The sequence below is a fragment of the Alligator mississippiensis genome, chromosome 1, assembly GCF_030867095.1.
Source record: "Alligator mississippiensis isolate rAllMis1 chromosome 1, rAllMis1, whole genome shotgun sequence".
Classification (NCBI taxonomy): domain Eukaryota; kingdom Metazoa; phylum Chordata; order Crocodylia; family Alligatoridae; genus Alligator; species Alligator mississippiensis.
Window position 1 is genome coordinate 51087776 of NC_081824.1, and position 14187 is coordinate 51101962.

General features: G+C 44.6%; 1 protein-coding gene across 16 annotated transcripts in view; it reads right to left on the bottom strand.

Annotated features, from left to right (window-relative positions):
* DST (dystonin) overlaps positions 1-14187 on the bottom strand; it is a 494468-nt gene that overhangs the window by 331429 nt on the left and 148852 nt on the right. For 15 of the 16 annotated variants that reach the window (XM_019496873.2, XM_019496902.2, XM_059730546.1 and 12 more), the window contains one exon: positions 3292-3353. In XM_019496873.2, coding sequence (XP_019352418.1) covers positions 3292-3353 — 62 coding nt within the window. Of the gene's footprint in view, positions 1-3291; positions 3354-8136; positions 8223-14187 lie in introns of those variants that run through there. The other variant, XM_019496908.2, reaches the window with a different exon arrangement.

Consider the following 14187-nt stretch of genomic DNA (forward strand, 5'->3'; position numbering starts at 1 on the left):
CCAAAATCACATGCATAATAAAATCCAGCTAACAGTGGCAGTACTGCATCTTACACCTGCTGCTTGTTAGCTGGTACAAGTCCTTCTGCATGTGGATATGTCCATTTGAGTGTTCACAAAGTTAAGGTGAAGAGTGTCAAAGCAGATGGGGAGCCTCGGAGCAGCTGCTATACACAGCATGATTCCTTGGGGTCTATCAGATCTACAGAAGGGAATCCATCTGGAAGACACTACTGGAATAACCAATATTAACTTTTGCTCCCTAACCTATCACTCATGCTGCTCAATTAAGGGTTGTACCCAGCTGCAGTAGGGAAGCTACTGACAGAACTGTTAACAGAGTCATGTTGCTAGGACCTAAAAGAAAAGAGCGGAAGACAAGTTTCTTCCCAAGGAAAAGATTTATGCCAAGGATTTAGAATCATATATTCATAGAAAATTAGGGTTTGAAGGGACCTCAGGAGGTCATCTAATTCAAACCCCTGCTCAAAGAAGAACTACATCTCAACTAGATCATGCCAGCCAATGCTTTGCCTATCCAGGTCTTAAAAACCTCCAAGGATGGAGATTCTACAACCTCTCTGGCCAGTAATTTACTACCCTCCTAGTGAGAAAATTCTTCCTAATATCTAACCTAAACTTCCCTTGCTGCAATTTGAGACCATTGTTCCTTGTTCTGTCATCTACCATAACTGAAAATAGTCTAGCCCCATCTACTTTTGAACCCCACTTCAGGTAGTTGAAGGCTGCTATTAAATTGCCCCTCAGTCTTCTCTTCTCCAGGCTAAATAAAACCAGTTCCCTCAGCCTCTCCTTATAAGTCATGTACCCCAGCCCCCTAACCATTTTCATTGCCCTCCGCTGGACACTCTCCAATTTACCCACATCCTTTCTGTAGTGGGGGGCCCAAAACTGGACACACTACTCCAGATGTGGCCACACTAGTGCCAAACAGACGGGAACAATCATTTCCCTCAATCTACTGGCAGCATTCCTACTTATGCATCCTAATATGCTGTTAGCCTTCTTGGCAACAAGGGAACACACTGACTCATATTCAGCTTAGTGTCTGTCCACTGTAACCCACAGGTCGTCTTCTGCAGACCTGCTGCTTAGCCAGTTGCTCCTAAGCATGTACTGGTATATGGGATTGTTTTGTTTAAAGTGTAGAACTTTGCACTTGTTTTTGTTTGACCTCAAGAGTTTTATTTTGGTCCAACGCTCCAATTTATCCAAGTCTCTCTCAATCCTAACCCTACCCTTCAGCATATCTACTACTCCACCCAACTTGGTATTATTTTGCTGAGGGTGCATTCCATCATATCCTTGAGGTTGTTGATGAAGATATCAAACAAAACTAGCCCTGGGAACAACCCCTGGGGCACTCCACTTGAAACCCACTGCCAACTAGACACTGAGCCATTAATACCCTTTCAGTCTGACAATCCAGCCAGCTTTCTATTCAAATTACAGTCCCTTCACCAAAGCCATACTTCCTTAGCTTGCTTCCAAGAATGTTGTGAGACACCGCATGAAAAGCCTCACTAAACTCAAGTTATATATCCACTGCTCTTCCTGCATCCACAGGGAAGCTTTGCACGGCCCTACCCAGCCAGGTGGGGCTTAGGGCCCAGGCCTGCAGGGTCCCAGCAGGGAGCAGGATGGGGCCATGGATGGCTCATCCAGGGGAGAGGGAGGGCCTCTGCCTCTGTGTAGGCAAGGAGACCCCCACATGGATCTCTGATCGCTGTTACGCTGGGTTGCAGGGCAGGGAAGCAGTGCAGAGAAGTAAGCAAGCCTGCTGGTCCCTGCTGTGCAACTCGGCTCTGCAGATCTCCTTGCCACTGCTGCCCACCCCACACTGCCCCAACAACACTGAGCTAGGGCGTGTAGCAGGGATTCACCAGACCAATTCCCCAGCCCGCCACCATTTCAATTCCCCAGTTCTCTAATCATTCCCTCAGCTCTTCCCAAGGGGCACAGGCTCCTGGATCTGTGTGCCGGGTTTCAGCAGGCTGCTGCTGCAGGCTGGGGCCAGTAGCAGCACTGGTTTTCCCGGCTCTCAGCACAGGCTGCACCAAGCAACTGCCCCTGGCCCCAGCCTGCTGAAACTCTGTGCACAGATCAGGGGCCCATGCCCCCTGGGAAGAGCTGGGGAAATGATCAGTGAGATGGGGGAAGCAATCAGACAGCTGGGGAATCGAACTGGGAGCTAGATGTCAATATCAAAACAGTCCTTCCTCCCGGTCTTTCCCTTCCCTCCTCTTAGTTTTTGCTTCCCTGCAAACCCAGCTCCGAAACTCCGAAATTCTCCAAAATGTTTCAGAGCCTTCTGATTAGTTTCAAAGCTGTTTTGGAGCCTTCTGTTTTGATTCAGATTCGGTGTTTTGGGCGCCAAAACAGCCTGAAACACCTCTGAAATGAAACAATTGCCAAAATTTCACATTGCTCTAGCAGCTATAGTTAAGAGTAAAGAAATAATTAAATAGCATTTTTCTCATAAACAAACTTTTGCAGTGGCATTTGAACATCAGAGCAGTAATTAAACCTCAGATAGGACAATCTGTAAGAGAGAAAAATAGAGTAACAGAAAAAGCCAATACATTTTAAATTAATGTCGCTTAAAGGTGAATTCAACTGTCCATGTACTAGAAAGGAACATATGAAACAATCATGCAGTCCTTCTCCAGACAAATATCTGGGCTAGACAGCTGGCACTGAAGCAGTGGATTAAATTTAGAGCTTAAGGCCACATGGTGAAGGTGAACTAACAGCCTTCGGCTGTCTGTTGACTAAAAGCTTCACATGTCACTAAAATGATGTACTCTATACCTGGAGCTAAGTTCACTGCCATTCAATGGAATGATACTGGAAAGTGATTTTAATCCTGAGAAATTATTTATTTCTGCTCCATGAATAGCACACTGATGCCACTGGACTGATTCAGGTTCATCCTTTTCAAGGTTACAGAATAACATAGTTCCTTTTCCAAAGGAAAATGAATCATTTTAATTTCAGATAAGCATCAAATAAATCACCTTGGAATTTGAGATGTTCTAGGGCAATGGTACTGACCTGTACTGAAAAGGTTAGCAGCAATATTCTTCATTTTCCACATTTCCCCAAAACATAGGCATGCCGATAACCCCCTGAAGCTCAAAATCTGTGTCTTGAAGATCGTGAGCTTGCTCTCAGCAATGTTATACAGTTCTTAAGTCAAGTATTTAGTAAAATACACAACCCAGCAAGGTAATATGCCATGTCACTAATGTGAGAGAAATGTAAACTGACCTTCATGAGGTGCTGATTTATCCACTTTGTGAAAGTTTTCTTTTGTACTTTGTCCCGTTCATCTGGGGGAGACAGACAGAGAAAAAAGAATGTTTAATACATCTGAAAACAACTCAACACTGCAAAAAGATCTGCATAGCTCATTTTATTAATAATAAATAAGCGTCCAGGTAAAGTTTGAATGAAAAATAAATCTGTAAGAGAGACAAATAGAGTAACAGAGACAGTACTGGTGAAAATATTTTTATGCGTAGAAGTTTACTCAAAACTTCATCTTAAGATAAAACACTTGGCTAGACCAAGTCATATTAAAACTTCTTCTACTGTGTAGAAGGTCTCAGCAGAGCCCCTCAAGACCACAAGAATCAAGAGGGACTTAGTATAAACTGTAAATGCACCTTTAAAATCTAATTATTTACTGAACTTTTTACCAACAGAACTGATGGAATGTAACAGCATAAAACAGGGTAAGAATATATCTTGCCACTAGTTCAGGGGTAGGCAAAATACAGCCCGCGGGCCGGATCCGGTTTGAGAGACCATTCTATCCGGCCTGCGGGGCCCCTAAAAAAATTTAGAAAATTAATATTTATCTGCCCTTGATTCCTGTCCAAAATGACAGGAGCCAGGGGCAGTAGGACCCAGGGGAAGCCCTGGTGGGCTCCTGCAACAGCAGGGCCTGCCCGGCCCCACCCCCCCATCCAGAAGCCCCAGTAGGGGCTTCTGGCCTGGGACCATGTGGCTGCCCTGCACTGTAAACTCAGGTAAGGGGGTGGGGGGGAAGGACACGGGAGGACCCCGGGGAAAAGCTGAGAGTGGGGACAAGCAGCCCCTTCCCCACCCTGTGGCCGGTGCTCTCTGCTGCAGTTGCTTGCAGCCTGCGTGGGGCTGTCCTGAGGGCTGCGAGCAGCTGCAGCACAGGGTGCCGGTGACAGGGCGGGCAAGGGGCCACTTTTCCCGTGCTCAGCACCAGCTTATAACCCACCCCCACTGCCAGCCTGGGCCCCACGCCGGCTCCAGGCTTGCCCGTCAGGGATGCGCACAGCAGCAGCAACTGTGGCCCCCCCCAACATGCCATGCCAGCCAGCATTTGCCACTGCCACCTCTGTGCTGACCAGCGCATGAGCTCCAGGCGGGCAGCAGCAGCAAACACTGCCCAATGTGACAAGTGGGAGGGGGCTCCAGCTACTGCTGCCACAGCACAGTCCCGATGGGCAAGCCCGGAGCTGGCATGCGGCCCAGGCTGGCAGCGGGGGCAGGTTACAAACTGGTGCTGAGTGGGGAAAAAAACGGCCCCTCACCCACCCTGTGGCCAGCGCCCCACACTGCAGTCACTCACAGCCTGCATGGGGCTGCACGTGCCTGCTCCAGACAGCACCATGCAGGCTGCAAGCAGCTGCAGCAGGGAGCACTGGCCATGGGGTGGAGGAAGGGTCGCTTTTCCCTGCACTCCACACCAGCTCCTTCCCTGCAGGTGAGCAGGGGGTCAGGGCTGCATGCTGCCCCCTGCCTGTACCACAGGGCTGGGGGGGCACTGGGAGTGAGCGGGCCGGGAGCCAAAGGGAGCATGGGACCCACACCAGTGTATCCTGGGGCCAGCACCAGCAGGGCCCGGAGCAGGGCGGCAGGGGTACAGGGTCCCAAGCTGGCAGGGGATCTATGGAGCCGGGCCAGATCCCCCTCTCCTTGCTGGTGCAGCCCAGCCCAGCTCCACAGACCCCTGCCAACCTGCGCCTTGCTCTGAGCCCCACCGGTGCTGGTCTTGGGACATTGGTCCCAAGACATTGGGACATTGGTCCCAAGATGGTGACCAGTGGGTGGGGCACCTGTCAAGGGGCAGGGCTACCCATGTGGCCCTTGACAGCTTGCCAAAACTGGGTAAGCGGCCCTCTGCCCAAAATAATTGCCCGCCCCTGCACTAGTTGGAAAGCTTATATAGGCATTTTCCACACATGTTCAATAAACACTACCTTTTGAATGAAGCTACAAAAGAAGGGGGGAAAAAAAAAGGTGTGGGATTCCTAAATACATATATAATATTATTAAACCCTCATTTTAAATATTTGAGGTCTTCCATATCAATGATATCACTGATCAGTATAGATACTCTCCATCTAAGGATGAAGTGCAAAATCCATCACTGCTAAGTCTAAACTTACCCAATACAAAATCAGATTAAAATCCAAACAGAAATCCAATATTGGTTTCAGTCATATACAATTACAATACATTAAAGAATAAGGCCCAGGGAACACCTGCAAAATGGAGAAGGATGCCAGGCCTTCCTCTAAGCCCCTGCAAATATATGTACAAACCTGAGATTTCTGTTGTGTCATGAGGACAGTGGCCTATTATGTTAGGTAAATAAAGTTCTCTGCCCTCCTTTGCACCAGTGTGCGCCAGCCACAAGACTACCTCCTCTTCAGGAGCTGCAGAGCACATGCACTCCTACTACAGCCTCCCTAGCACTATACCATATATACTCAGTGTGGAACAATCTGTCTTCCATGGTTATGCTACTGAGGATATAGACAGACAAAGTGCTTCAAATGCTGCCTTTTTTTAATGTGGTGTAAGAGTGGTGTTGTAGCCATTGACTTCAGTGAGATTTGTGGGTGCCCAACCAATCTGATAATAAAGCCATGTAACCAATGTAGGCAGTGCCAAAGATCTGTACATTGTCCTTGCAGATAAATTACAGATAAATTCAGTTATATATAAACATTTTATTTCCCTGCTTTTTTACGTTGAAAAACTTTGGCTGGACAGGTATGCAGCTCTATGCAAGCATAGCTGAGAAAGCATAAATGCCAAAACTGTAGCCAGACAAAAAATGACTAGTAGGAATTAGACACTGGAAGAGGCTCTTACTACAATAGTTGAGTGGTTATGGCACTCACGTAGGAAATTTGAGACCCATGTTTGGGCTAGAGCTGGGATTTAATACCACCTAAATTGTGGCCTCGGTTACAGCACTCTGCCAGAGATAGGTTCAAACTCTGTCTGTCTGGGTGAATCCAAGGCCTAAAAACTAGGGGTCTCATTTCCAGGTGAGTGCCCCTAATCACTAAGCTACTGAGATAAAACATAGAAGGAAGGTACTCCTCCTCTAGCATCTAACACCTGCTAGTCATGGGTTTGGGGGTGTTTTTTTGGCTGCAATTTCAGGACCTGTGCTCACCCAAGTACAAGTATATGGAGCCACATACCTGCCTGTCAGGAGTGCAGCCTACAGAGCATGCTTAGTAGTCACAGAGATGCCTGCATTTCCATACTGCGTGCAGAATAAGAAAACAAACTGCTTAAGTGCCAAAATTGGGACTTACATAGCTGCGTGAGCACCATACTGGCATGTAAAGTTAAATAAGCCCATGCCCATACTATCCAGCCTGAGAAAAAGGGTTTGTCTGTAGCAAAAAATGAAGGGATTCTGCTCCCCATACACACCACTACAGATCTATTCTGCAGCAGCATCTCCTGTCTTGGAGCTCTAGCAATACCTGCTCTAGAGCCCTATGCTTTCACTTATTTTGGAGGGGGCAGAAGGAGCACTTGTTGTATACTAGAGAGAATAAAGAAAAGCAGTCAGATAATAATGTGAAGTTTTCTTCCCAGATGCTGTTACAAGCAAAAGTGAAAATGTGAACCTTTTATTTTATTATTTGAAAAAGAGATGACCCTGAGATTAGTTTAAAGCAGCAGAACTGGTATATAAGCATTACATTAATGTTCCACTTAGAAGCCACTCAGAGATTGACATTCTTTAGTGTGTAGTGACTGTTCAATATAGAAGATTATGGTGATGATGGCAATGTAAGATGAATAGTGTACAGGTAGCATTCATTCAAATCTCTCAAGTTTTCAGGAACTTAACATGCAACACAAACCCTTTCAATATGTGACAGAATGAATAGCACTATATTTGAGATAGAAAACTTAGCAAATTGATCTATTCCCATGCAAAATTTCCTATAACCTTCACGCAGCATATCAGCATTTCTGGTATCAGCCAAAACATAATAAGCAAGAAGTTCTGGCTTGGAAAATGAAAAGTACAGAAAATCTGAAGGACTCAAACTAAAAAGAAACCTGGGAAATATTTTCAGTTTCCTTATGGATAGATATTTTAAAGTAATATAAGCTTCCCAAATTACACAATTTAATATTCCAGCTTTCAAGCCTATAATGTATCTACACAGTATTATTGTGGCACCAAACAATTATGCCTACCACAAAAGTATATACTTTGGGCAATGGTTCCACCAGTAACACAAATGTTTGTATCTTATTAGAATCTGTTGCATCAATTAATTTTTAGTCCATTTTCAATTACAATATTAATTTCAACATCATACACTTCCTCAGGTTCAAAGAACAATCCCATAAAGAAGCGTCAATTATCTGTGATAGACAAAAAAAGTATGTGGCAAAGAAGGTGCCAGCCACAGACATGTAAAAGACAGAAACAAACAACTTTAATAGTTTTGATTAAAGATAGAGACCAACGCCTTCAGAAATGGAAAAGCATATTAGGATAAAAATTCACTGCAAATACATTTCACATGCCTGATCTCAAAGCAGTGTACAGAACCGAGCATACTGTACTGCATTATTAAGGAATACAACAACTGTAATCATTGTGATAGAAAAACAAAGCTACGCAATGAAATCTAATAATTTTATGCGAGCTTAAGAGTGTCAGCATTTGCACCGCCTGTTTCCTAAGGGGCTTACGAGCGTAAGAACTCTGTTAAACTCCAAATGCAGGTCTTTAAACTTCCTTTCCTATGCAAACATACAAGTAGTCCAAAACATGCAAACTACAGCATTTACTGTACTACTGACCCATACAGCACATTAGCTCCACCAGCTTTGTATTCCATTCCTCTCCAGATTTTAGGAGCTGCCCCATCATTCTTTAGGAAACTTCTCTGCCAAAACTCTTCACTTCCAAACTTCAAAAGGCTCAGGTGTTTTCTTTGAGAGGAAGAAATCAGTAACAACTGAAACGCCTCCTGACAGGCTGGTAGCAACTCCCCTTTTTAAACAAACATGAGCAAACATCCAGTTGGCTGCTAGAGTAGACAAATATTAACCCTCTGCATTTAATTCACAACAGCAACATTAGATTAAATACAATCTTTCTGCTTTTAACTTCAAAAATATGATTACATCTGAGAACTCAAGTTGTGAGCTCTCAAAGCAGGGACACAGTCTTCCTACATGCAGAATGTGAATGTTACCATAATACAAAGTAGTGAATTATTAATCAAATGGAGTTGCTGCAGATTCACCAACTCTGGTAAACAAACTTTTCTATATCCAGTTGATAAAACACACATAAGGAATTGATCATCTTGTTCACCTGGAAGGTTTCTTAGAGTTTCTCTCAAACTCAAAGAAAAATTTCTGTAGAATGACCAAAGCAACAGCCACATTAATTAGCTCAATCTACAGTACACTAGTATTCTGGAGAGATTTCAGATATGGAGATTTGTTCAAAAACGTAATGGTTGTTGAGGCAAAGATGCATTCCTCTTGGCTCATTTAATGCTGACAGACTCAAAAGCTCAGATCCCTGTATACAAAGAGCAGCTTTATACCATCCTTCCACCCACTGCCGGACTCCACCCTCTGCAAGTTACAACAACCCTTCCAGAGGCTGCTCTGCCGGGCAAGATCACCTCCACAGTGTTCTGATGCATCCTGAAATGTCATCATGAGCAGGACACTCCTGACATAAGGCAAATTTTAAGGCATTAGTACTTCTGTGACTTAAAGCAGTTTTAAGTCAGCTTGCACAGCGGCTTCAGTGGGCAAGAGCCTGGAAGAGTGAGCAGAACAGTAAGTTTGTCAATCAGAGGAAAATAGGCACAATCAATCTTACATTCTTAAGGAGAGAAAAAAAGGTGAAGGGTATGTCCCCTAATTTCCAGCAAGAGCCACAGAATGTTTGCATCTTTCATCATTCTAAAGGGGAAGAGATTCAAATCTATGCTTCCCTACCAGGAACAGATTTGCAGAAGAAACCCCAACCACTTCCTAGTCAGAGTCTTGCATTACTAAATCATTCTGCTTCTGCACTAACTTATGCTTACCCATACGAACGTTCAAATAGAGGACAGGACAGGATCTTCTGCACTCTTCCAAGCAATTGCAAAAGAATGTGCAACCCTAATGTATCCATATGCATTATAATATGGTTCTTAATTACATATTTTTTTCTTCACAGGAACCCTCTGTTAGCCTTCAGGATAGGTGGTGATCACCTAATGACCAACTATGCACAGGTTTGCTTTATCCTTTGTCTTAAGGTATGGCCCCAGGCCAAGGGTGGGCAATTATTTCAGCTGCAGGGCTGCTTAATGAGTTTTGCTGAGCTGTCAAAGGCTGCAAAGGTAGTCCCGTCCCTTGACAGGTGCCCTGCCCCCTCGTCATCTTGGGACCATAAGTCCCGCCTCTTGCAAACACCTGACTTTTGCTACCAAATATCCCTCCCTCCCCTTTTCCCAAAAGTGCTCCCTTTGGGAGGGAAAGTGTGTTATCTTGGAACCAGGGGAAAAAAATCATAAGTAAAAATCAAACATCTACTATAACATATTTTAATTTTATTGCAAAAAAATATTTCTGTCCTGATTTGTGTGCATTTGTGTAGTGTATATTGCATAATACAAAATAGAAGTCTCATTCTTGTATATTGTAGGAGGGGAAGGGTAGGGTCTGTGTGTGGGGTGGGGTGTAGGTATGGTAGGGGTTGGATGTGTGGAGGGGAGAGTGGGGGTACAGTGGTGTGTGGTTAGGGTGTGGGTGTGTGCATGTGGGTGGGCTTCCCCCTGCCTGCTCTTTGCGATGTAGCTGAGCCTAGACCCTCCACAGGCAGGGGGGATCAGAGCTGGCTCACAGCATACTGCAAAGGAGCAGGAAAGCAGCTACCACTATGGACAGCCAGGAAAGTCCATAGGACAAGGGAAAGGGGATGGCGGTGGGAGGAGGGCAGCCAAGCCTGGCTTCCGGCTCTCTTGGCCTGTGTCCCACCCCTGCCTGATGGGACTGCAGCCAAGCCCACACTGGCTCCTGCTTCTGTTCCCACCCCACCTGCCTGTCCTGAGCCTCCATGGTGGGGCTTTGTGATGAAGCCAAGCTCCTTCACATGCTCCCCCATCCAGCCATGGACGAGCAGAACCAAAGCGAGCTGCAGGCCGAACCTGCCCCGCCATCCCGCTCCCCCTCCCTACCTGTTACCTGGAGTGCTGCGGCAAGGACAGGAGGAGGAGCTGCCAGTGGCCAGGGGAGCCCAGCAGTTCCCTGGGTGGCTGTAGTGCCAGGACTAGGGCCCTCCAGAGGGGGAGGCTGGGAGTGCAACACACACTGCCCTAGGCAGGAATGGGGGGGGGGGGGGGGGGGACGGGACTCGGCCCCTCGTGGAGCACAGCAGGGGCAGCTGCAGGCCAGGCCAGATACAATTAATTCGTGAGTGCCTGCCTGAAGGCTAGATTCAGTGAGCTGGTGGGCCAGATCCGGACTGTGGGCTATATTTTGCCCACCCCTGCCTTAGGTCCTATAAACTGCATGCTATTCAAAGGCTGTATCCGATGTTACCCAAAAGTTATTAATTGCCTAGTGGGATTTTCTGAGGCACCCTAACAATCCACTATTTCACAAAACATGATTTATCTTCACAACCACGAGCAGCGGGTGAGAGGATGGTATCATCCCCATTTGATAGACAGGGAAGTGTTCCTCTGGAGGCAGAGAGACACTGAAGACATTAAGGAACAAATTAATTTTGGATGCCCATTTCAAAACATCACTTTTTCTAAATATTTAGCATTGTGTAGTCTTTTATATGTTAAAACATAATTCTGACTGGCTACAAATGCCAGAAATATGAGCATTCAGACCTTAACCAAATCCAACCCTAGGGTCTCAAGTTGGCACTGAGAAAATCAGCAATATGCAGGCAGTTATCACCAATGAAAAGGGTGGCTTACACAACTTACTTAGCTTTACACAGCAGTGCTGCAGAAGAAACAGCAACAAAATCCAGTTCTCCAGGCTATGATTCTTTTTCATTCTTGTAACTCCATGCCTCATTCCCTGCATACTTTTCAACTTCTGCTACAAATGAAGCAGGGAACCAACAGAAAACAGCCCCCTTTACTAACTACCCTGATTCACTGCTAAAGCAGATCCAACCAATGCATCATGTCAGACAGGCACACTTAATTTTGGTATCTTCTAACTTTTGAGTTTTTAATTATGACATTAATGTTATTTTAAGATTATATTTTAATATTTAATTTCCTTCTTTTTTCAGAAGGCAAACTTAACACACAGATATTTCTCAAGCAAAGCAACAAGAATGATTAGGGGACCATGAGTAGTGGTGGAACATGAGCAATGTGGTCACATTAGGAGCTGAGAGAGGATAGAGAATGGTCAGCATTAAAAGAATTTCAGAACTTTTTGGCTGAGAAAATAAGAAAATTCTTAATAAGTGGTTGAGAACCATGATTTCTGAAAGGGTTGGATGGACTCTCATGGGGAAAGCAAGTGACATACTCCTGAAACAACCACCATTCCCCTCCAAAATTTCAAGTCAGTGCACCAAAGAATGGAGACTTGAGCTTTTCAAATACAGACTCACCAACATTTTAACACAGCAAGATAGTATATTTTCTCTGTACTTTTTCTCAGAAACAGCCAAACCATTTTCATTGGGAAAAAACAAATTCCTATGAGACTAACACCATGCATGTAAAATTGTTGAAATTTGGCAAAATTATGAACAACTGAAACTGAGGCCTTACAAAGTAAAGTGTGGAGCAATGTTAATAACAGGTTTTGTCATATCTACCTGTAGTGCCTTGCTTCTTGTCTCCCAGTAATCAAGCTATTTTTCTTCTGCTGATTGTTAAATACCTCATACAGACATACAGTTTCTCCTGGGAGAATCACATATCTCCCAGGAGAAACCATGAGCATACAGATAGTTAGGTTTTCTCTCCCAGGCTAAAAAAAAATGGCCGCCCCAGAGAAAAATAACCATGGAACAAATGGAGGGAAATCACTCCCAGAAGAGTTTCTCCTGGGACAGCAAACATCTGTACATGCCATGACTTGTCTCCTCATTTAGCCCTCCATCATTCCTCCTGTCCCTCCCCCAGGGAGACAATGTGTCATCTGCTGAACTATACCACTCCTGCAGGGAGCAGAACGAGCTCCCTTCTCAATCCCCACATTGTGCTACAAGAAAACATAGGCTGACCATGGGCAGTACGGATCAGCCAATCAGGGCTACCCTATGTACTACTGGCATCTGTTGCCAGGCAGACTGAGGAAGGCTGCAGAGCTTGCAGAGCTATACACCTCTGGCTGAGCAGTGTCAGCACTACAAGCACTCTACTGTTCATGGTCTCAGCATTCAAATATCTGTACCCGCAACTCTGGGTAAGTTTCTCTATGTGGAATACAATCTGGGGAGAATTCTACCAGGTTTATTTGAATGAATGTATGCAGCCTTTGTCTGCTACCTCTGTGAATTTCTCCCCCCTCCAATTTTACAGCATCACTCACTGTTCTAAAACAAATGCAGAGGGCTGCTATGGAAATCCCTAAACATCCAACCCCCTCTGAAAGTCAAAGGAATGTTGAGTGGTTAAATGCTGCAGGATCAAGCCCATAATAGCAAGGGTTAACAGCTACTTTCTGAAATGAAGTGCTCTCTTGAGAAAAGCATTAAGGAAAAACACAGAATCACAAGACATTTTCAAAGTGCTTTCGAATGCTGATGAAAATAAATCCTTATAAAATATTCAACAGCTTAGTCATTCAAAACTGAGAACTGCAATAACAAGTCCATACAAATGCTGCATTTGTCAGGGAAGATGAAGACATCAGCCAATTCTTTTTGTTGTTTTCCAAAAAAAACCCAAAAAAACAAAAAAAACACTAAACAAAAACCAAACAAAATAAAAAATAACAAAAAAACAAGAACCCAACAACATGGGGTAAATGCATTACGTTTTCACAATGTAACCAGCTGATTTGACAATTCAGTTCTCTGCTCTGTGCCTGGATTTTCTAACAGTTGACGTACTCTGCTCCAGCTATTGCTTTGCGTTCCAAATTTCCAAAGGTTGCTATTTTGTACTTTTTAATATAATGTTATTGTTCTCAACTCTGCTGTTCTTGCAACACAAGGGGAGCTCTTGGAACTTCAAAATAACAGTCTGTCTCCTACAACCTCTGTCATCTCTCATTAGATGAGCTCTTCCTCCTGGCTTCTGGAGTCAAAATACATAAAGTTTCCTGTTTACTCCTCCTTCATTGCACTCCTATATCAACACAGGTTGGGTACAAATCCCAGAGGTTTACGGCAACTTTCCTTGGAAACAGCACCACGTTACTTCTTTTTACAAGAAGTGAATAAAGGAGAATATTTTAAATCAAATTAAGCAAAAAGGTCTCAGTGCCTAAATAATAATTAGCGGGATGTGGAGTAATGTCTTCTGTCAAGAGACAGTAATGCAGAATAAGAGGGGAAGAAGGCAATAGTGGTAATCTGGATGTGAGGGTCAGAGCTCAAAGCTGCTCTAATTAAAGCACCCCCACCACCCTCAGAGCACATGTAAAAAGCCCTACCTTACTGAGGGTCTATCTTACCAAGCAAAGCATTATATGCAAAAATGAATGCTAAAACCCAGAGCACAAAATATGAAAAATGTAACATCTGATTTAGGCTCACTTCTTATTACTAAAAACAACCTAAGTAGCATTTTAAATGTATTGTTCAGTAGCATTACTGGCAGGGGGAGGGAAGAGGAGGTGAGAAGCAATAGGGACAAACACCCCAGGGCACCAAATCTGTGGGGGAGGGAGGGAAGGGATTGAAAA